The 24,000-nt window shown below is 48.7% G+C and overlaps 1 protein-coding gene across 4 annotated transcripts in view; it reads right to left on the bottom strand.

Annotated features, from left to right (window-relative positions):
- PKNOX2 (PBX/knotted 1 homeobox 2) overlaps positions 1-24,000 on the bottom strand; it is a 268,399-nt gene that overhangs the window by 19,197 nt on the left and 225,202 nt on the right. For all 4 annotated transcript variants that reach the window (XM_025358003.1, XM_025358005.1, XM_025358006.1 and 1 more), the window contains 4 exons: positions 15,913-16,101; positions 3,636-3,765; positions 3,076-3,173; positions 2,096-2,215 (listed from right to left, as the gene is read on the bottom strand). In XM_025358003.1, the coding sequence (XP_025213788.1) occupies positions 2,096-2,215; positions 3,076-3,173; positions 3,636-3,765; positions 15,913-16,101 (537 nt within the window). The remainder of the gene's footprint in view (positions 1-2,095; positions 2,216-3,075; positions 3,174-3,635; positions 3,766-15,912; positions 16,102-24,000) is intronic.

Here is a 24,000-nt window from a genome sequence, read left to right as displayed (position 1 = left end):
AGTGGGGAATGGAAGGTTGTGAAGGGGAAGGCCATGGATGGGGGGTGGGAGTCACTGAGCAGGTGCTGACCTGGACACCTGGACACCTGGGCTCCTGGGCTGGGGAATCTGCCTTGCAGCTTCCTCTCTCCTCTTGCCTTTTTCCCCCTTCAGAAGTGAGGTTGTAGGTATGTTCACAACAGTCTTCAAAAATGCATGGGGGTGGGAGGTGGGGAAGGAAAGGGAGCATTTTTTAAGCAACTCCGTGTGCCAGGGTCCTGGCAATCTTTCATTACTTCATCACAGTCTTCCTAAGACGCGAGTGTGGCCAAGTTGCAGGGTAAAAGGTAACCGAGATTTGAACCCAGGTTCAGCTGCCTCAAAAGCCCATGAGCTTTCTAGCACACCTGTGACCCTGCATTGTACGTCACCCACCACAATGAGTGGAGCCAGAGTCAGCTCCACTAGCCATCGGGAGAGGGTGGTGCTTTAATCTCGGTTGTGCCAGGTCAGCACACAGAAGATGCGTCCTTCCCTAGGGAGCCCCTCCTCCCACAGGTAGGCTGGGAGCTGTGGCACGGACACTGGACCCACAGGCCACTGAGTCCATCTGAGCCCCCTGGCTCTCGGGCAGTTTGGAAAACCAGAAAGGCAGGAGACCTGGGCATTCCCCCTGTGCACTCCAGCCACTGACTCAGAGCTGCTCCATAGAGACCTGAGGCTGGACCTGCTGCGGGGCCTCTGGCCTCATCACGTAGGCACAGGAGTCCCTCTAGCGTCCTCTCCTCACCTTAACTCCAGCATTCCAGCCCCTCCTCTCCAAATTAGCTTTCTCATCTGGAAACTGTAGGTCTTCAAACTAGTGAGTGCTTTCAAAATGTACTCACTCAGCAAACCACCGGGGCAGCCCCACACCCCCAGCGGCGAGGGGATACTTCCGGGGAGATGCCGAGCTCCGGCTCTCATCGCTTGCTAGGAGGTGATCCTTCCAGCCTCCTGGGTACACAGGAAGGTCCAGCACTTCCAAATCAGAGCTCCCAAGACCCAGTCAGTCTTCTGCTGGCACTAAAGTCTGAGAACCACTGAGGCCTGGTCTCCATGGCTTCTGAAGGCTCTCCCATTTCAGATAAAGGGCTGCTGACGGACTCACTAGTTTCCATGGCCCATTTGATTTTTCTCCTCCCTGGAGAAGGATTTCCTCTTTCTCCTGGTTTTTCCCACAGTTCTCCAGCCAATGGATCCTCAGTCCCTTGGAATTTGTCTTGTACCTCTGTCTGTCTGTCTGTCCTGACATGCCAGGGCAGGAGCTCACAGATTAATGGAAGCCAGCCTGTGGTCACAGCACCTACCTCCCCACCCCAGAACACACACACACCAGGGTATACACCCTCGGCACAGTCATTGGCCTTTATTTACGGCCACAGCCCTTGGAAGTGGTGTTAGGGGATTGCAATTATGAAGCCTTTCCTGACATTCCACCAAAGGCTTGTCTTTTGCAACTAACGCTGCACACAGACACACAGCAACCATCACACAGTGTGCACTGTATCAACACTCCATTGTAACCCAAGGGAGTGGGCCATTTTATAAAAGGAGCTGCTGAGGCTTATGAAATAAATAGTGCTGTGTCCTGGAACTGAGCTGTGACGTGAGGAGCCAGGATTCCAGCCTTGGCCCCCATCTCTACCACACAGCGCTTGGCTCACCCAGCGGGGAGGACTCAGGAGTCCTGGCAGAGTCAACACGTTCTCCCATGGGAGACAGGCACAGTGAGCGTGGCTGTGGCAGGGGGAGGGCTCTGGTCCAGAAACCACCCACTCCCCACGACGACCCTCTCTCTGTTCATGAAACAGTGTGACACATCTGCCCAGTACTTGACCCTTCGGCATGCGCTTGTCCCCATTACCCCATTACCCCATATGTTGCCACATTTTTTCCAGACAGCAACAGTAGCAGGTACTAGAGAAAGTCTCCCAGCTTTAGGTCCCACCTGAGCCCCCCGGCCTGGCCTCCAGATGTCATCCCTATCAGAGAGCGCTCCCCGAGGCCACGCCCTCTGTCTGTGGGTTTGGAGCCGACAGCAGAGTCTGGTACCCCCCAGGACACATACACTCACCATGAGATGCTGGAAGAGCCAAGAACGCATTATATTGGTGGCATGCTTGGGCAAGACTCCTCGTTTGTTCTTGGACTTCTTATCCTCATTGTCCAGGAGGGAGGTGAGGTCAAGGTTAACCTTCAGGGCACGTGGAGAGAAAATCAGCATCAGCAGCCTGTGAGGCTAGGGACCTGTTGCCATAGCGACGGTAGGCTCGGCTGCCAGCCCCTTTCCCGGCTCACTCCTAGGGCCCTGGGGAGGTCGCCTTTCCTTCTCACCCCATGCCAGCCCCTCAGAGAGTGGAGGTGAGGCTCGGGTGATGGGAGAAGGGAAGAAGGACAAGGAGGAAGAGATAGGGCAGGGGGAGAGGGAGGGAGAGAGTGAGAGAGAGAGTGAGAGAGAGAGAGAGAGAAAGACAGAGGAAACAGGGCCATGCAGAGAGAACAGTAGAAGATATGAATTTGCCATAAGCCGTCAAGTAGTTATCAGCATTTCTGTGGTACTTTACAGTTTGCAAAGCACTTTCCTATCCATCACCGTGGTTCATTCTCACAGCAGCCCTGTAGGTTGGCTAGGCTGTGTGCAGTTGCTATTAATCCCCCTTTTATCAATAAGAAGTCTGAGGCTCAGAGAGGTTAGGTGACTTATCCGAGATCCCAGAGTTAATGTCAGATCCCAGACTCTGACTTCCGATCTTTCTACTCTTCCTTTGTGTGTGCACTCTCTACCACTGAGGGACACAGCGGCTCAGTCTGCAGACAGGAATAGGAAGTGCAGGATCCTTTGATGTAACCCCAGGAGGGAGGCAGCAAAATCCCAGGAGTTGATAAAACCTTTCCAAGACCCAGCTTCTTATCTGTAAAGTAGGAGTAATGATACCTCTTAGAGGATGATGAGGATTCAATGAGTCACTCGTGTAAAGTGCCTGGCAGATAAGAAGCGATCACAGGTGCCCTAGCCCACACCATGCACATGTGCACACACCTACACACACTCACCTGTGTGTTCTGGATCTGGATGGCTCCCTGGGGGATTGCTTGGGTGACCACCTGACCCTGGGAGGTTACCATGGTAACCGGTTGGTATAAGGCTCCACCTGAGGAGACAACCAGTTTTGGGGTCCCCTGCCATGGGAGTGGGTAGGAGCAAGGGCAAGCAGGGTTCCCAGTTCACTTGGCACTCACGTGTAAAGACCCTCTACTTTGGAGCCCTTGGGTAGCGAGCTATGGCTCTTCTGCTTTATGGGTGGCTGGGGGATGGTGTCTACAGCCTAGGGCAGAGCCTTTGGTGGGAGGTGCTTCAGGGAAGGGACAACAGCCTTACTTGGTCCTCTCAGGGGCTCATGAGATTTTGACCCAGATTTGTTCTAAACCATCACAATTGGGTCTTGGTGCTAACTGTCTACAAACTTACAGAAAACTTTAGTCAAGAAACTGAGCTGGGAGCCCCTCCCTCGGTGGGGGACAACCCCCACCCCCCACCCCTGGAACCGCCTCGGGACCACCCTTTCTCCTCCCGGGGAATTCCCACAATCCCCCTTCCCGGTCTTTGCACCGACCTGACACGACTTGTGAGTTGACGGTTGTCATGGCGATGTTGCCCTGCTGGAGCGCTGAGGCTGGGACCACAATTCCCTGGGGGTTATTGGAGACTCCAGACATGGAATTGGGGGAATTCTGCAGGAGGTCCTGGCAGTGAGGGAGGCGTGGTTTGTGACAATGTCACTGAGAGCTTAGACCCTACAGCCCCAGAGTCCTCTTCTGTCCTTTCCCCTTCCTGCCTGCCCCCTCCCTCCTTGTAGCTCCTCCCCAGACCCAGGTCCAGAAGGCAATTCTCATGGTTTCCTAGAAAGAGTGAATAAGAGGGCTCAATTAAAAAAAAAAAGAAACCCAAAAGAGTCACCCTTTTAACCATTCCATTGCCCTGAAAACCTAAGGCACAAATTATCTGATAACCCATGGTCTCCTCCTTGGCTATACTTCGAAATCTCCAGTAACGATGCTTGGGTTCCAATCTCAGAGTCTCATTTAATTGGTTAGGAGTGTGTCCTAGGCTCTGGATTTTTTTTTCTTGATCAGATCCATCACATTCAATGGGCTCTGGGTTATTAAAAGCTCCCCAGGTGATTCCACTGTGCAGCCAGGACTGAGAAACTGGCTTCACCTGGTCGGCACCTGCTCCTCCTTCAGCCACGCTTGTCTCCTGATGCTTTCCCATCCCCCGGCTCCTCTCCACACACCCTCCATCACAGGCCCATCACACTAGGCTGCACACACAGAGCAGCCTCCAGTTCTCACCTTTGTATCCTTAGCACCTAGCTCAGGAGACTAAAATCCATGTTAAGAAAGCAAGTGAAAGCTGCCCTAGCCTTCCCATAAGCTGTCTCCTAAGGGTGTCTCATACGAGCCTCAGCCACCTATGGCATATGGCATCGATTCTGTTCTCTTCCTCAGGATCCCCACAGGATTCCACTGGAAACAGATTCCCCTCTCCCCACACTGCCAACCAGCACGGAACCCTTGCCACGTTTCTTTGCATTAGCCCAGGCAGCTAAGACATGTTTTCCTGGCCCTCTGCTCCCCTCACCATTCCCAGTTAACAGCTGGGTAAAGAAGTCCTTGGACTTGCTGTGGAGCCCTCCCTGCCTTCTAGGGAGCCTGCGTTGGGAGGCTGGGTGCTTGGAGAGAATTTGTGAGGAAGGAATAGGATGTGGGAGAGGTTAGGGGCTCTAGGTTTGGAGAAGACAAAAAAGGCAGCGAGTGAAGTGTGGGAGCCTCAGGAGGCTGGCCTGGGTCTCTTAGCTCCTCCTAGCCATGGTTCCTCATCTGAAGACGGGCGTGAACCAGTTAACAGGTTCAATGGCCATTTAGGTGACATTCCCATGCTCAAATGCTGGAATCATAAGGCGTGAACTGCAAGGATTTAGAGACAGGTAAATGGTCAAGGAAATAGACAAAATGGGGGAAAAAAGGAGGTCCCCAGCTTCCCAGTTTTTGTTTTAGGACTTGAAGAAGCTTAGGTCTCCAGCCTCCAGAGCAAGTCTAGGGTTTTGAGCCCAGAAATCTGTGTTTGGAGGAAACCTCGAGCCAGTGACTGCCTACCTGTAGCAAGAGACAAAGGCAAAGTGTTACAGCCCTGGGGGACAGCCATGGCGAATCTCCTCCCAGACCCTGACGACACAGAAACTGGCAGAGCCTGTCAGGAAGTGGAAGTCGGCACTGATTTATACATCTCACTCGATTCAGCTGATTAAATCCCCCTTGGCGTCTCCTCCAGAGCTGCCTTTTTTACTCTCCCGGGTTGTCTCTGGCCCAAGAGCTGGAGGAGTATTGCCTATAAATAAGCAGCGCCAGGAGGAGAGGAGCCAAGCACGCCCTCCTCCCACCCACCTGCCGCACGGGCCTCCTGGTCTGGCTTCTCTGGGTGGGTGGGGCGATGGAGGCCTTGCTTCTATTCTGAGCTCACCTCTGCTGCTGTGACCTTGGGGAACAGAGGGAGCAGCTCTTGCCTTGGCTTCCCCTTCCTGGGGCCCCGTGGGAGCCTCCTAGCCTGTGAGGTTTATACTTTGAGCAGAGCTCTTGGCCTTCCGTTCCTGCAGTTGCAGTCTAAAATGGAGTCTGCCATGCAGAAGCCTAGAAACTGGAAGAGCCCCTCAAAGCCACACATTTCCCCTCCCTGAAGTACAAATAAGGTTTAGAGATGTCCGGGACTTCCCACGGCCACACAGCTGGTTAGCAGCCAGAGGACTAGAACACAGCTCTCCTTCACCCACAAATGCCCCCTACACAGGTTCTGGACTGCAAATGCTCCTTGAATCCTGCAGGTCAACCAATCATCACTGCAGGCAAGGTGAACAGATAAAAACGACGAAAACCGAGAAGTCCAGAAGCAGCGCGGGCACTGGAGGAAAGGCAATCACGTCACCACCCTTCCGTGGGCCTCATCTCCTTATGTATACAGTGCATGTGACACCTGGACCCTCAAGGTCTGAGTTTTCAGCGATGAGACTGCTGTGAGTTTGAGTTCTCCTTGTTCCAACATCCCAGCCTACCATTCTCATGGTATGTAAACCAGTGCTGATAATATATTTGAAGCTGAAGCAAACTTGGAAGGTAAATTTACTTTTTTTTTTTTAATTTTTTTTGAGACAGGGTAGAGAGTCTTGCTATGTTGCCCAGGCTTGTCTCAAACTTCTGGGGTCATGTAATCCTCCCAGCTGAGCCTCCTGAGTCATTGGGATGACAGGCGTGAGCCACCACACCAGGCTTGAAGGTAAATTTAATGGGGGAGTGGGTACCTCCATGCCATTCGCCTTAAAACCAGTGGAAGTGACTTCTCAATAATCCCTTGTTTGGAATCATCCATGCTAGCATGTGCCTCTTTTGGTAGGGATATTTGAGAATTTCAAACATAAAAAGTTATCCCAGACTTTCTTCACCCCAAAAAAGTACCCAACAAGGTTAGAAAAATACAAGCAAAGTCAGTAAAATAAATACAAGATGTGTCCCTTGGGATTCAACCAACACACATTGTTCCCTAGCCAAAGGCAGAGGGTGAGCCACCACCTGGATGCTTCGTCTGCTTACTCAGACCCTGGCTGCTTCTCCACCTTGTGGCTTGGATTCCCTCCATGCCAATTTACCCAGTTTGGGTAACTACAGGCAATTTACGCATTGGATCAGAGCCTTCTCTTTCCTACCCTTCTCTCCCTTCTCTGGGTCTTTGGCTGGTAGGTGCTGAGAGGCAGCCAGAGTCTATCAGTGAAGGAATAATATAAAAACCTTCAGAGACAGAGTCCAAGGGCAGGGCTAGGACTGGCAACGTCTTAGGTGGGGCAGGGAAGAGGAAGCAAAATTTTGGCATCCTGGAGGTCTGGGGAAATGATGTTCATCCCTTACGTCTGTAAACATGAGCTGCTCCACACACCAGCCCTGAGCGTGCTTTTTTTTTTTTTTTTTTTGGACACAGATTCTCAGGGCCACTGGATCAGACCCTCACCCATCTAGTAATCTATATTTTTAAAAACCTCCTTGTGATGGTCCCAAAGATCAGATGGGTCTGAAAACGACCACTTACCATACACACTGAGTATTAGAGAGCATTCTTTCCCCACGCTATTCCATTTTAATGTCACCATCACCCCATAGGATCAGCAGGACAGACTGTCCTATTTGCCTGAAGAGAGACTGAGGCCCAGAGAGAATGGAAGTGACTTCCCAGAGTCAAATAACTGTGCCTCCAGCCTAAGGCCTCTGGCTCTGAGTGCAGGACGAGTGCTCACACAGAGAGGATATGTGCTTCGGGGTCAGACAGGCTCCAATGCAAGCACAGTGCCTGGCACATTTAGCCATCCAATAATTTATTTCCCACTTCCCTTGGCTAAGGTCACTCAACTAGGGAGTGGCACAGTTGGGATTTAAAAACCTGTCCTAGAAGCCCTCAAGCCACTTGAGTTCTTTACTTAGCAATGGAAGGAGTTCAGCTGGGGTTGCGCACGCAGGCAGAGTTGTGTAAACCTTGCTACATGCTTCCCTGTCTGAGATGTTCCCGGGCAATGGCCGAGTTCCAGGATCCTAAGCGTTGTCTCTGACTAGCCCCACAACCCCACTTGGCTGCGATTTCCAGTTGAGGCTTAGTCTCTAGCACCACAGAATGGAGACAAGGGGCTCTGACTCTCTTTTCTGAGGAAGGAACTTCCAGAGCAGCAGTGGAAACCCCGTAGGGAGCACATGTTGGCTAAGTACACAGTATTGTTAGCTTTTTGACAGCTTCCCCTCGGGGTTCATCAGACTCCAAACCCAGGTAGATGCCACTGTGTCTAGAAGCAAACAGAGTTGCTCCCCTCTAGGCTCCTTAGCACCCAGATGGAGGTGAGAGGAGCGTTTGGTACAGTTCTAGTTACGTTTTTCAGCACCCAGAGCCTCCCATCCCTGCTGGAATTGTCCAGGAACCTGGGGATGAGAGCTGGTTATCCAGTCCAAGAACTCTGTTTGTTTTGTTCTGCTAGGAACACAGCTGTGGTGTCCCCAAGCCTCTGGGAACTGCCTGAAGCCTGGGAATCAGATGAAAACCAACACGCTGGGCTCCACGGGCACCCCCGGAAGCGGCCCTACTCTTGTTCCTTGTGCGCTGTGGATTGAAACTCAGAAGCAAAGAGCCTTTCAGGAGGGGCAGAGCAAGGCAGGGCTTTGGATTTGGAATGGCAGAGTTTGAAATGGCAGAGAACTGGTGCCTCCTGAGCACCATCCTCTGGGCAGCTGCAACACCCTGGAACTGCGGCCGCCACTCATTCTTTACAGACCTCAGTGGTTATCGGGGGAGTTTTACTCCAAATTGCATTCGGAACAGCAGAAAGATGACTTGTTCCAAAGGAAGGCCTTACTAAGAAATGATGAGAGGCTGTGGAATGACTTTTGGGAGTGGGGGGTGCAGGGGCCCACATGAATGGACAGTGGTCTGACGTCAGCCCAGGAAGAGCTGTCGGTTTCTGTGGGCCACTGTGCTTCATTGTCAATAGGGAAAGGGCTTGAGCTGCCCTGGGAGACTCAAGGAAGACTTCATTTCCACTCAAGGAAGGAATTCCTGGAAGTAACCAGAATGGGACAAATACTTGAAGGAGTGAAGGAAATAAATGACAGAAAAGTTTCTGTTTAAGCTGTTTTGAAATAGATGGAATTTTTATCTTACTTGGATACCTGTGAAACAAGGGAATGAACTGGGTGGCCTGGCAAAGATCCTTCCAGCTGAGGATTGTAAAAGAGCCAATGCCATTTCCTAAGGATTGTGTGGGAGGGTGGGTAAGGGTGAGGCGGTGGCGGGAGTGGGGTGCCCCGTGGAGCCAGACCCAGCCACCTGCCATCCTCCCCCTGGCCACTAGGGGTCTCCGCTGATCCACCGGCTCAGACCACACTCACCAAAGCCTCCCAGAAGGCCCGCGCTGGCGGCTCCCCTGCCGCGGCTGGGGGCGGGTGGAGGTCGGTTCTGAATGTCTCCCTTCTGCTAGAAAGCTTGTCCTGACCTCCCCAGGGCACAGCCACAAGCCGTCCTCTGGACTCTTCAAAGCCTCCCATCTGCCTTACATACTGGACACCACAGAATGGTTCTCTGTTACGCAGGCGTCGTCTTTCCCTAGCTTGGCTGCAGGCTTTTTGATGGAAAGGGGGGGTCTTTCTCTGAATTCCCCGGAACTGCTTAGCACAATGTTAATTAACTGCATGGTAGATGCTAGATACATGTGTGGTCTGACTTTGGCCTAAGGCTGTGGGTGTATTCCTGTGGGGGGGTGTGTGTGTGTGATGTGTGTGTGTGTGTGTGCCTGCGCAAATGTGCCTTAGGAGGGTGGAGAGGTTGTCCCTGTCCCCAGACACCCCTTCCCGGCAGCATCCCCATTCTGGCAGAGCCAGGGCCCTGTTTTAGACCAAGAAAAGCCAGATTCCCAAACTCGGGAAAGCCGAGCACATGTAAACAAGCTGCCTAATCCTGTTCTTGTTCCACTCCTGTTGGGGGCCTTGGTCTCAAGGGAAAGGCAGTTCTGGCCTGTGGGGACAAGCAGCAGCTGCTGCTCTTAAGGAACATTCCTTCTCAGGCGGGAGAAGTGCTCAAGTTTCACTAGCCTGGCGGCAAGGGCCACCCTCTGGTCTCCGGGCTCCACGGCTGCAGGGCTGGGGGTGAGGAACCCACAGAAGAGACAGCTTTAATGCCTGTGACCGGCAGTGTGGCTCGTTTTATTCCGCTTCAGTCTAGAGATGCCCCCGTCCATCTAAGTAGTGATCTGTCCAGAGCAGATCATCCCCCTACCCCAGCTCCATCCAGTCTTCTCCGGGGTCCTGTCCTCAGGATGCTTAGCCACTGGGCAGAACCTCTAGGGTCCTGGCTGAGGTGATGGCCCCCTATCCCCTCGGCCCCCTGCCAATCTGGAAAATCCAAAATTCCTTAGAGGTCAATAGGCAAGTGCCACCCTTCCCAGGTAGGGATGTATTGATTAGCCCCCTTCCTATTCTGCGGGGGAGGCACAGAGCTGCAGCGTCGCATCCGGCTGTGGGGCCTAGCATCTCAGAATGGCCTCAACTTTGTCCTTCTCATTTTCCTACTTCCAGTCTACTAGCAAATCCAAATTCTTGCTTCCTAGCAATTGGCTGCTTCCTCTGTAGTCCCTAACCCCCTGACCAATAGCTAGGTAGGGTCATCCCTCGCCACCTAGGTCCCAGGACCCCTGATTCTTCTCCCCATGTGTCACAAAAACATATCCCCATGTAGCAAGAACATCGGCTCTGGAGTAGCCCATCCCGGACTCCACTACTTGCTAGGGGTATGACTTTGAGCCAGGCTCTTCACTTCTCTCAGATTCTCTTTCCTTGGATGTAAAATGGAGAAAATCATGTGTACCTTGCAGCCTGTCATGGAGAGTAAATTAGATAATCTGTGGAAAGCACCTAGAACACACCATGTTTGAGACAGAGGGGAACTTAATTAATGTTCACTGGCTCCCCTCCTTCTGCCAGCTCTTCTTGGACCAATACAAGATGTGGCTACTCAGTGGACTTGTCTCTAGCCCTGACCCTGTCGCCTACATTCTCCACTACCTTTGAAGTCTTTAGCAGTCGGCCACCGCTATCAGCCCCAGAACAGAACTCCCACACGTTTGACTTCAAGGTACTCCATCATTACACTTGGAGACCTGGGACTGTGTCGCATCCATTTTTATATCCCCAGAACTCAGCAGGCTCCAGAGGTGCCTGAATGGATGCAGGATGCGTGAATGAATGAGCCCCCTCCACCCCATCTCTTCTCTAGGGATTCTGATTGGCTCTTTGTTTCTCGCCTTCTTCCAGACTTCTTGCTACACTGGAAACACTCACCTTTATAAAGGCTGCCAAATAGGCTACCAACTCTCGCCAAGCCAGCCTGAAATGCCACCTCCCCCAGGAAGCCCTCCCAAGGCCAATGAATCTGTAACTTCTCCAAAAATAATGGGCGAAATCCTCCTGTTGGCCTCTCTACTCTGTACTGAGGTTTGTTTATCCTATTGTGGAGCAGGAACAAAGTGGCCATGAAGGTGTGAGGGCTGAGTCTGGGACTTGGTCCCTCTCTGAGAAAGGATGAAGGGTGCTGGGTAGAGACTGGGGCAACCTCAAGCCACACGTGTGGATCACCCAATCCAGAATCCCTGCTTGCAGCTCCTCTCCCCATCTCTTCGGCTGCTCCTTTCCTCTATACTCTTGACCCTGAGCATTTCAAGGCTGATGTGATTTATCTAGATCCTCATTGTGACTCATGGCTGTCTCCCCCTGAGACTGGGAGCTCCTCTTGGACAAGGGCTTGTGTCTGTTCTTACAGGACCTAGCACAGTGCATACAGTGAGTGCCCCCCAAATGCTTGGCGATTGAATGAGAACCATGATTCAATCCAATTTGCCTGGAATCGAGCTGAGGCTTAAATCTCCACAGAGAAAAAAGGATGAATTTCAGGTCAAACTGATACTTGGGTGAGGTGGGAGTTAAGGTCTCTCTGGTGGAATAGTTCTGTTTGCGCCCTCTAGGAAGGACAGGAGAACCCAGAGTCAGGTCTAGAACCAGTCTCCTTACAGAGGATGCTGCCCCGACAAGAAGCCTGGGCTCTGAGGAGTAGGAAGCCTGGGTGTCACTGGGTGCCTGCAGCACAGGATGGGTTCCTAGGGAGGGGAAAATCTAGCTGTGGTCCAGGTCTTTGAAAGTCTGCTTTAGTCTCCTGCTTGGTAGGACAGTCTCCCTTACTTCCCACCTCCACTCCGACCAGCAGAGAAGACTCACACAGAGAAATAGAAGGCCAAGCAGGAAAACACTCAACCCATCCATCTAGATGAAGGACACAGCATAGCATCTGGGAGTGGGGGTACCAAGTTGAAAACAAAAATGTCTCCCGCTTTGCAACACAAGGCTGGATGATTAGCACACAGGGAAAACCATGAGCCAGCAGTTTGCAACAAAGCTGGCAGGCGGCTGGAATGTTGATCCAGAGGATCATGTTCCAGAGGGGAGATACCCCTCCCCAGGCCAGGCTGGTGCTCAGTGAGGCTATTTCAGGCCAGGGGGATTAAGGGTGAACCATGACGAATGCATGTGCCTGCGTGTGCACACACACACACACACACAAGCTCCTTTTCTCTGTCCTCTCCCATAAAGGCTCCTGTGTCTTGAACCCAAGACCTGCCTCCTATACTGAAAGTCTCTGGTCCCTGATTCTTAGCAGCCCTGGGCCTCTCCTTCCTGGGAGAGCCCATGCAAGTCCCCGCCCCTACCTTAGTGCGACAGTGACAGGGGCCTGTCCTGGGAAGGCTTAAGAGATGTGTGAGTGTGCAGGCGGGCCGAGGGATGGCCAGAGAAGGCAGGAGAGCAGGTTAGGAAGCTCCCGCCATAGTCTATGTGCAATTACCATATTTACCCCCGAAGCCTGAGCAAAGCAGGCAGTGGCAGTCAGAGAAAATGCAGGGCCAAGTTTGAGTAATACAATAGGAGCAGCACATAGCACATCCTACTGACTTTCCCGCCTCCTCGTACCCTGGCTGCATACTGAGCCACATCCATTGTCCTTTCACTTGCTCTCACTCTTGCTGCTGTTCCCCTCTCTGTCCGTCCTTCTGCCCCGTCATTCTCAGTCTCGTCTCCTTTTTCCTGGGTTTGTGTGTCTCCCTGTCAAACTGTTGCTCTTTTCCTCCAATTCTTCAGCTTGTCTCTACCTCCCTCCTGAATGTTGACCCTGCATATCTGGCTTTCTTTCCCTTTATTTTTCTTCCTATTTCTCCTTTCCTCCTTTGGCTTCCCCTTGCCCCTGGCCCCCCCAACTTTCTCTCTCTCATTTCATTATTTATTTCAGTAAATACTTCCTGGCCATCTATCTTGCACAAGACCTTGTGGTAGCCACTGCTGGGGTCACAGGGAGAGTACACTAGGACTCTGAAGGGATGAGTCTATTTCAAGACGACTATCAGTAGGCAGAGGCTGAGAATGGCTGTTTTTGGTCTATAATAAGGTGATTTGGTGATTTCAAACATGCCAAATACTGTCTCTGCTCAAAAAGTGTTATCTAGGATAGGAAAATGAGATGAACACAAGCATCTATAATATAAAGTCACAGTGACTTTTGCTGTATCGATGGCTCAGCAAGCTGCCGTGATTAGTGGAGTGCAGGAAGCGTCCGTTCTGGCTGGGGCATCAGGGAGGCCTCCTGGGTGAGCAGCCTTGTTCCTACCCATGGGGAAGAAGCTGGGTTTGGTTGTGCGGAGATGATGGGGTTGGGGGGGAGGTGTCACCCAAACAGACAGGCATGGAATGATGGTCACAGTACCTCGAGCAGTCAGATTGGCCCAGCCAGGAAGGCTGAAGCCAGACCTAGGAGGGCCTTGAATGTCAGGTGAACAGAAGTGAAGGCCCTCCCTCCCACCCCCAGGGGCATGGCAAGCAGGGTTTCTGAGCAGGCAAATGACATGAGCAAAGGTAGAAAGACGAATCCAGCAGTAGAGGCTTAAGAGATGCGTGGGTGTGCAGGTGGGCTGAGGGATGGCCAGGAGAGCAGGTTAGGAAGCTCCTGCCATAGCCTATGTGTAATCACTGTATTTACCCCTGAAGCCAGAACAAAGCAGGCGGTGGCAGTCACAGAAAATGCAGGGACAGAGTTTGAGTAATACCAAGTAGGAATACCTCACTAAGCGTCTTTTCTCTTTCTCAGTGCCTCGCATCCCCCACCCCCCACCGCCCAATTGTCTGATTCCTCTTTCCCAGCTGATCAAGGGCCCTTCTACAGTGGCTACCCCGGGGCCAGCTTCACTTCCAGGCAGAGATCTGATGCATCCAGTGATAGGAATCAAAATTCTTTCCCCTTTCCTCAAAGCTCAGAAGACTGAGTGCTGGGATTCCCCAGGGGGACTGATTTTTGCAGGTGACGGCATCTCTGAGACCTTCACCATCCAGAGCCCACGTTATCCTTTTCTGCAAACCCCACTTCTCCAGTAACCCTGTTTCTGCAGACTGACTTGTCAGTCTCAGACCTCCAACCCTGCAGGGGTTGAGGTGGCTGCTAAGCCCTCTGCCCCTCCTTCCTTCCCCCACTACCCTGGTGCACCCCCAGCTCCAGAGCCCGAGGTGGAGTTGGAGGGCCCAGGAGGGGAAATCCAGTGCCTCTCCAAGGACCTGATTATTTCCAAAGACTTGTGCTAATTTTCTGATATGATCCTCACATCTCTGTGAGGCACTAAATCCTCATTACTTTTCCTGACCGATGCATTCTAATTAGATCAACACTTAAAAAAAATTCACAATAGCCACAGGATGGCTTTCCATCTCATTAACTCCTCACTTATTATTTTCATGAAAATTACTGATAAAAATGTGCATCTCCATTTGGCGAGGCCTCACAGCCTCCTCAGCTCCTATCTTGCATCTCTCCCATCACCGGGACTGCGCAGCGTCACCATGGTAACCCACAATAATAGAAACTAATAAATTACAAACGAGATGCTCGTTGAGCAATTATTGTCCTCTTTTATGCAAGTTTCTTGCTAATTTTGATCATAAGGGAAAGTACAATAAGACTCTGAAGGAATGAGTCTATTTCAAGAGAATATTAGCAGGCAGAAGCCTGGGCGGGTGTTTTTAGATCTGTAATAAAGTGACTTGGTGATTTCAAGCAAGAGGAAGAGGAAGTAAACTTCTTGCCCTACGTCCTGGGCAGTACTCACTACCGAGTCTCAAAGAGCCCACTGGGGTGGGTTGGATGTGATACCGAGTGTATCTTTTGTGCTTGTTTTCAAGATGTGCAAAGCGAGGCTGGCCTTCTAGAAGCAGCCTGTCCCCTCCCCTGACTCTACCAATCTGGGGAGACAGAGTACATGAGTGGTTCCTTAGGGGTTTAGGGACAAAAATGTCACAGTCTTTCTTTGGGACTACTTCCAGCACCGCTCGGCACTCACTTCTAGAAAGTTTACCTGCATCCCCATGCCTGACTGTTTAATGAGAAGAGGCTACGGAGGACTCCTTGGGGACTCTCCAGGTGTCTTCCAGGACTCAGGAGCTCAGTGGAAGGGAAACAAAGTCTCAAGCCTGTGGCTTACACAGATGCCCATGAGTTGGGTGGGAAGGTATTGCCAGGCAGCTTTCTTGGTTTGTAGGTTTGGGGAAAATATCCTGCCCTGGAGGGGAAAGCCCGTTTTTGCCCAAAGTGTGTAGTCAGCATTTCTGCATTTCCCAGGTCTCAGGAAGGAGGGGGCAGGGGAACCTGGGAACGGGGTGGTTTGAGGTGACATCGACCATGGCCCTGAACCTTTGGGTGACAGAGATGCCAGAGTAGCGTGAATGCCTGGAGAATGATTAGGGAGCAGCAGGCCCATGGGAAGCTGGCTTCACCCATTAGGTGGGCAGGATTCAGGGAATGACTGCTTTCCCCAAATGCCCGTTCCCAGAAACGCAGATGGCTCAGCAAGCCACAGCCTCTTAAGAAGCTTGTGGGGCTGGGATGTCTGAGCCCAGTCCCAGCTCATCCTCCGGGAGTTTCCATCTCCTTAGCGCTGGTGCTCATTCTGGGGGATACCTTGGGCCAGGAAGCCAGGAATGACTTTGGATCCCTCTCCAATCTGGTCATTTTCAAGGGAATACTAATGCCCTGGCAGGGCAGAGTGTGTGTAAAAAAGGGATTGGGTGTCCTGATGGATATGAAGAGGAATGCATCAGAGGAGGGCCCTCATGGCAAAGGAACCCAGTGAGTCTAACCCAATGAAGGTCACCAGGGGACCTTCCTTCACGCCTGGCTCCAGAGCTGGGCTTAGGAGCCTGGCTTAAGAGATGGGACCCAGCTCTGCGTGTTACCTGTGAGTGAAGGTTGATGGAGGGCTGGTTGGGGGAGTAGGGCCCCCCTAGGTCATTCCTGAGCAGGTTATCGCTGTGCATCTTGGTTTTGAGGCAGGTGATGTAACGGTTACAAAAGTCCTTGCAGAGTTCATTGACTTTCTCCAGCTCCAGCAGGTGGATTCTCAGGACCTGGATTGCCTTCACCATCTGTGGAGAGGGAGGAGAGGTGAGCCCAGGTATTTGCATCCCATTCCCCTCACTGCCTGGACCCCCAGCCCCCACTACCCCAGGGGAGGGGAGCCCATCCCCTGCCCTAGCTCATGCTTCCTACACTTGATCTTGGCCAAAAGGTCCAGAAGCAGTAGGCAGTGCCTTCTCATCCCCATGACTTCAGTTCTAGTGACGGCTCTCTGCTGACTATTTCTTTGCTCTGAGTCCTCTGTTATCACAGCTTTCTTGAGGCAGTTGTGGGATTCTGAGAACAGCACTGGCCTTAGTGATAGAAGGCCAGGTCCAAGTCCCGGGCCTGTCATTTACTATCTGTGTGACCTTGTGCAAGTTAATTAAGCTCTCTATGCCTTAGTGTCTAACAAATGGGGATAATTATATTCTCCCTGACAACTTTACAGGTTTGTTGTGAGTGTTGTATGAGGGCGTATACTTGGTAGCACATTGTGAGGTGTGAAGAACCAGGCAAGCATGAGGAAGACGAAGATCAGAATTTCTTATAAGTGCCCCTAGAGCTCAGGGACTGTCTATTCTTAAACACGCATTCTGAGTGCCTCATGGGATACCCGTCACCTTGTGGACGCTCTGTGGATACTTGCTGATGGATTGAATAATCCAACATGACTTAGCTGGGCACCAGCTACCTCACTGTCTGCTGTGGCCTTTTCCATGCCCTTTGGATTGCTGTACGGGAGCCTGCTGCCTCTTCAAATGGACATTCCTAACCTTTTCATGGCAAGAAGCTATTTTGCAATTGAAGCTTTGCTCTTTACTGCTGTTATTATCATAAAAAGAAAATACTATGGAAGGTATGGAAGGCAGGGTGAAAAAAACCTGTCTTTGATCCAATCACCCTAAAGAATGATGATTTTTTACCCACACACATATATTTTAACAAAGTTTCAATAACCTTGTGCATGCAATTTTGTTGTTTTTTTCCCCTAGTTTAGCAAACCTATTTTTCTAAGTGCCAGAATTGTCTTCTCTATCCTTTCTTCTAGACTATGAGCTTTGAGAAGGCAGGGATGATGTCTAATTTGCTCACCATGTTATCTTCAGCACCAACACATATGGATACAGAGTAAACATTTGCTGAATGGGTGAAAGTTATTGAGTAAATATATTTTTAAATGTTGCATATTATTTCATGTGTGTGCCATACTTAACCAGTCCCCTATTGTTAGGTATTTAGATTACTTCCAATTTTTCAATTTCATAAAAAATGTTATAGTGAATATTTTCTAAGCTTATTGCTTTTTTTTTTTTTTAATGTTCCTGCATTATTTTTTTAGGATGAATTCCCAGAAGTGACAGGAAAAAAAGCTATGCACGTTCTTATGGATTATGATAAATATTGCCAAATTGCGTTTCAACAGGGGGTTGTTCAAATGGTGCTGGAACAATTAGACATCCATATGCAAAAAAACTGAATCTTGATTTAAACCTCATACCTTAGATAAGATTAACTCAAAATGGATCACAGACATAAATGTAAGACATAAAACTATAAACATCTTTAAAAAAAACGGAAAAAATCTTCAGGATCTAGGCCGAGGCAAAGAGATCTTAGAGTTGACACCAAAAGCATGATGAAGGCCGGGCACAGTGGCTCATGCCTGTAATCCCAGCACTTTGAGACGCTGAGGCAGGCGGATCACTTGCGATCAGGAGTTTGAGACCAGCCTGGCCAACATGGTGAAACCCCATATCTACTAAAAATACAAAAATTAGCCAGCGGTGGTTTTGCATGCCTGAAGTCCCAGCTACTTGGGAGGCTGAGGCAGGAGAATCGCTTGAACCCAGGAGGTGGAGGTTACAGTGAGCCGAGATCAAGCCACTGCACTCCAGCCTGGGCGACAGAGCGCAAATCCGTCTCAAAAAAAAAAAAAAAAAAAAAAAGATGATCCAGTGAGGAACTGGACCCTGTTAAAATTAAAAATGTTTACTCCTCAAAAGACCCTGTGAAGAAGGTGAAAAGACTACATACTGGAGGAGAATATTTGCAAACCAAATATGTGACAAAGGACTTGTATCTGGGATATATAAAGAACTCTCAAAACAAAACAGTAAAATAACAAGCAACCCAATTAGATCATGGTCATAAGACATGATTATACATTTCACTGAAGAGGATATACAGATGGCAAATAAGCACATGAAAAGATATTCAATGTCATTAGTCACTAGGGAAATGCAAATTAAAACCACAATGAGATATCACACCTATTGGCATGGTTAAAATAAAAAAATATATATATGACAACACCAAATGCTGGTGAGGAACTGGAGACTAGAACACTCAGACATTGCTGGTGAGAGTGTAAAATGGTACAGCCACTCTGGAAAACAGTATGACAATTTCTTACAAAACTAAATACGTGTATACCATGTGACCCAGCAATTGTACTCTTGGGCATTTATCCCAGAGAAATAAAAACATACGTTCTTACAAAAACCTGTATACAAATTGTTCAAAGCAGCTTTACTTCTAATAGTCAAAAATTGGAAACAACCCAAATGTACTTCAATGGGTGAATGGGATAAAGAAACTAATTCATCCATATCATGGAATATAAGTCAGCAATAAAAAAGAACAAACTATTGATATGCCCAACAATGTGGATAGATTGCAAGGAAATTTTGCTGAGAGACAAAAGCCAGTCTCAAAGGATTATATACTATATGATGCCATTTACATAACATTTTTGAAATGACAAAATTATAGAGATGGAAGACAGATTAGTGGTTGACAGTGGTGGAGTGGAGGAGGGAGGGAGGAACTGTTCTGTACCTTGCTATAACAATGTTTATGTGGAACTAATTACATGTACACACACGCACACACACACATGAGGGTATGTAAAACTGGTGAAATCTGAATACAGTTGGTGGATTGTTCCTGGCTGTGAAATTGTGCTATGGTTATACAAGATGTGAATCAGGAGCTCTCTGTGTGAATTCTTATAACTGCATGTGAATCTACATTTATATCAAAATTAAAAGAAAAAAATGCGGAGGAAGGTGATGCTTATTGCTTTTCCAGATCCATTTATGTTGACGCAAGCAATACATGGGATCTCTATTTAATCCCACCCTCCTAGCTTTTGGCTAGCTCCTGGACGCCTAGAGGAGAGTTTGGACAATGTAAAAAGGGATGAAAACAAGGAAGGAAATCTCTCCCAGAGAACTGTGACTGTGAGGTGTGTGTAGAGCAGTGTGGCTTGAAGCCAGCATTACACCCTTCTCTGTGCCTTACTGGCATTTCAAGTGGGGAGCCCACATTCCCTGGGCTGGGCCTGTGGCTTGGCTGATGAGCAGGGATTGTGCTCAACTAATTAAAGGTTTTTGGAGTACTAAATTAGACCAAGTGTCACTCAAAGACAGAAAGCAGTGATTGTGTGTCGTCATGCAGGGCTCAGTCACAGGGTCTCCTCCTAAGAAGTGCCACCTCCGTGGGGCTGAGACTGAGGGAGACTGAGCCATCCTAAGCAAAGAGGAGAATGGTGACTTTAGAATGGATCATTTGGACCCCAAAGTGGAGTTAGGTACTTAATAAAGATTTATTCTTGCCTAATGTTCTACTTGACTTTGGCCATGAACATCTTGGTCTATGTCTCTCAGTCTAATGAGCACAGGATAACCTACTTAACAGATATGTGTTGCTGGATTGATAATAATACCCAAACGTGTCTTATTCATACTGTGTCTCAGGCAATGTGGTAAGCCCATTCCAGGCCTTATTTGTTCCACACAACCATCTCATTAAGTAGTTACCATTATTGCTCATATTTTGCATTTGAAGAAAATAAAATCCAAAAATATTATGTTTCCATGCTTAGAGTCACACAACTGGTGAGCGATGTGAAGCCAGGTTGCCCCACCCCTGACCTGTGTGCCTTGTCTTTCAATACGGACTCTCAGGATTATGTAGGTAGAGGAAGTGACAGTGTAAAGGGTGCATAGTTTGGGAGAAAGTGACTCAGTGACAGCAATTATGGGGTTCTAGGAAGCCAAATAGCTTTTGAGACATTACAGTTTAGGATTTCCAGAACCTTCCTGGTAATGTGCCTTTTCTCGACTGCTCTGATCTCCCATCTCTCACTCTTGGCGCAGCCCCCTGGTGTCGGAACACCTCACCAACACAGGTGTCTGCTTCTCCATGTGCACATGGAGAGGGCTGGACTGTCAGGTCCCTTATGTTTTCTGACTCTCTGAACATTACCAGGACTTCTGCCCTCAATTCATGCCTGATGGTGTTAGAATGAACCCCACACGATGACCTGGACCAGCCTCTAGGTGGCTGCACCATCCAAACTCACCAGGACACAGGCTGCATCTTCTCCTCCAGCCTCTCCTGGTCCCTGGGAGATGACCTTATTGCCTCGGACCATCTCCATATTCTCTTAATCTGCTGATTAAGAAGCTTTTCCTTATATTCAATCAAAATCTCTCCTGCCTTAATGTAAAGTGCCTTCTGTAGGTACCAAGAACATCAAGGAACTTCTAGGACCTCTATCAACACAACTTCTTTTATTTTGTTCATTGAACAAGTATTAAGTCTTACTATATGCCACGTATTAGACCAGCCATCTGACTTGAACAAGTTGGTCAATTAACTTTTTTTTTTTAATTGAGACCGAGTCTCACTCTGTCGCCCAGGCTGGAGTGCAGTGGCATGATCTTGGCTCACTGCAAGCTCTGCCTCCTGGTTCACGCCATTCTCCTGCCTCAGCCTCCTGAGTAGCTGGGACTACAGGTGCCCGCCACCACACCCGGCTAATTTTTTATTTTTATTTTTATTTTTAGTAGAGACGGGGTTTCACCATGTTAGCCAGGATAGTCTTGATCTCCTGACCTTGTGATCCGCCCGCCTCAGCCTCCCAAAGTGCTGGGATTACAGGCATGAGCCACCACGCCCGGCCTTTCTCTTTTCTAGACAAAAACGATCGTCATTCCTTAAACCTTTCTTCTCTTTCCCTTCCCCTCTTCCTTCTTTCCTCCCTTCTTTCCTTTCCTTTTTTCCTTCTTTCTCACACACATACATATATTCATACATACATACGCACAGAAAAGTGCACATATCTATTCATTTATTTTAAATACATAACCAATTTATACTTACTTTATAAAATCAGAAAATACAGGTAAGTAAAACAAAAGTAAAATATACTCAGAAGAGCTTTGCTCAAATAAAATACACGCATAGCATGTTTAAACCAGGTCTGGTGCACAGTCACCAAAAGTGGACCTATCCTTTGGTCTAATAAAAGGCAGCTGAAGGATTACTTTTTTATGGGCTAATGGAATTGGTTTAAAGATTTAAGAAGGTAGAGTAAATCATAATGGTATTCTGAAGCAATGAATATGTAGGACCTGTTCAATATTAGAAAGGTAGGCAACACCATCAATACTGGGGGGCTGCCTGGCAGAGCAGGAACGCTGTGGGTTCATTGTCAGGCAGCCTGGATTTCAGTCCAGGCCCACTCTCTGTTAAGTGAGTGCCGTTGGGGAAATTCCATGATTTCTCTGAGCCTCAGTCTCTTTACGTGTAAAATGGGAATAATGTTCATCTCTAACTCACAAGATTTGAAAGGGGCTAAAGGAGATAACGATGTAACCATGCTTTATAAACCACAGTAAACCAAACGCATGCAAGTTGTAAAAACAATCTCTTCTAATAACGTCTGATACCCCACTGGCTTTTCTACTGCTATTCTACATTCAGCCAGTGAAAAAACAGTAACTCCCCGGGTCTTTTTTGCCTCCATATTTGTGTTTAGTAAATCATCCTCTACCTGTGTTTACAATTTCGGATTTTTGTCTCTAAGTTAGAAAACTCTGATTTATTAAACTATTCTTCTAAATGATCAGGGTCATGTGAAAATTTATTCCAAATATTCTAGAGCAATAACAGTGCCACTTAATTTAACATCACCACCAAATGCAGTGAATGCATCCTTAATTCCTTTCCCCAGCTCCATATTTCAGCTTCTTTCCCTCCCTTCTCTTTCAAAATACTGATTCGGCCCTCTTTTTCTACGAAGTCTCTGTCAGAAAAGCAAAACAAACGCAACTTCACATTTTAGTCTCCTACCACTGTACACAAGTCTCACAGTTCCAGCAAAGCACACAAAAATGGGGCTTCCTATTTTCTATAAAGCCACGTGGTCTGATGTCCCACATTGATTATTTTCTGCCTGGGTATTTTGAACAAGTAGTTTAAACTTTATCTGCAAAATTTAGGATGACAATAATACCTACACTTTAGAGTTGTTGTGAAAACTGAGTAAGATCATGTATGCAAATGTGTTGGGCATATAGTAGCCATTCAAGAAATGTCAGTTCCTCATACCAGTGTGGTCCTCCCTCCATTATCAAATGCCTCTCTCAGTGGTTGCTTCTCTTGCAGGATCGTGGCCTTTCCACTTGATAATAATAATTTCTTGCCTTTCAAAACATTTGTATACACAGCACTTTACAATTTACAAAATGCTTTCTCTCCATTATCTCATTTGAGTCTCGTCACCACAGGGACACAGGCAATATTGTCTCTCTCCTAGAGATAAGGAAATTGAGGCTCAGAGATTATGGAACCCATTCAGCTCCATGCAGGAATTAGGGAGGCATCTTTGTTTTGCAGGCACATTCCTTTCACCCTCTCCTTCCTTTCTGCAAATTGGGAAGCTGGAACAATTCTCCCTCATGGACAGAAGAAGGAATTTATAAACACACATTCCTTAACGTGCTATGATATTTCCTGTGGGTCACTGTGGCTGCCAACGCTCAAATCTAATCAGGACTTTTTCCAGACCAGGCCAGCTTGGCCTGACCAGTTGGAAGTGTGGGGTCACTAGAACAAAAAATGGGACATGAAAAAACGGTGAATATCAGTGATTGGAGAACTGCCTGATGCTTTGCAGACAGAACAAATATTTTATGGAAACCATCACACAAGACGAGTTAAATCATTTTTGAGTCAATAACCTGGCACTCTCCTGATGGCCTCAGAATTTGGGAAAGCAGTGGTACCGAGGAAGGAGGGTGGGCTTCGGGAGTTAGATCCACTTGGTTCAAATCCCAGCTATGTAATTTCTTGGCTACAGGGTTCTCAGTCCTTGATTGCTTCCTCTGTCAAATGGGGATAATAACAACTACTTCACAGGGCTCTTGTGAGAATTAAATAGCAAAGAAGACACTCAGGGCTTTAGGTCTTGGGTATCTTGGGTCTTCCACCTATGGTGAGACCTTGAACAATTGATATAATCTCTAAACTTTACTTTCCTCACCTGGAAAATAAGATAATAATAGTGACTTCTCCGAGTTGCACTGTGGGTTAAATGAGATGTGGCTAGAAGAAAATGTAAAACAAGACCTGGCCCAGAGAAAGACGGAAGAAGATATTAGCTCCAGTGCTGCTTTGGGTGTGGTCATGGAGCACGAGTCTTGCACTGTATTTGATTCCAGCCTGGGCCATGGACCAGCCGCATGGTGGTGACTGCATCTCGTGTCCCAGTTGCCTCCTCTTAAAATGGGGATAATAGTAACATGTGCCTTGTGGGTTTAGCAAGAGGATTAAATAAGATAATACATGTAAAATAGTTGGAACGGTACCTGGCAGCTGGTAAGGGCTCTATAAATGTTCAGTATTACTAGCATTGATGATTCCCATTTCCTTTCCCTTTCCTGGTGTCTGTGGGATTTTCTGCTCCTGTCTAGGCAAAGACAGCCTGGACTGAAGGCCAAAGTGGCTAAGTCTCTGAATGCCGCTGGCCTGAGGCCTCTGGGCCCAGAGCTCTGGCCTGATTCCTTCACGTGCCTCCTTATCCACAGCCTCCGGCCTCTGGCTCTGCCTCTTCAGAGTGGGCCCAGGGGCCTGGG

Source organism: Theropithecus gelada, chromosome 14, assembly GCF_003255815.1.
Source record: "Theropithecus gelada isolate Dixy chromosome 14, Tgel_1.0, whole genome shotgun sequence".
Classification (NCBI taxonomy): Eukaryota; Metazoa; Chordata; class Mammalia; order Primates; family Cercopithecidae; genus Theropithecus; species Theropithecus gelada.
This window is presented reverse-complemented; position numbering and strand designations above follow the sequence as displayed.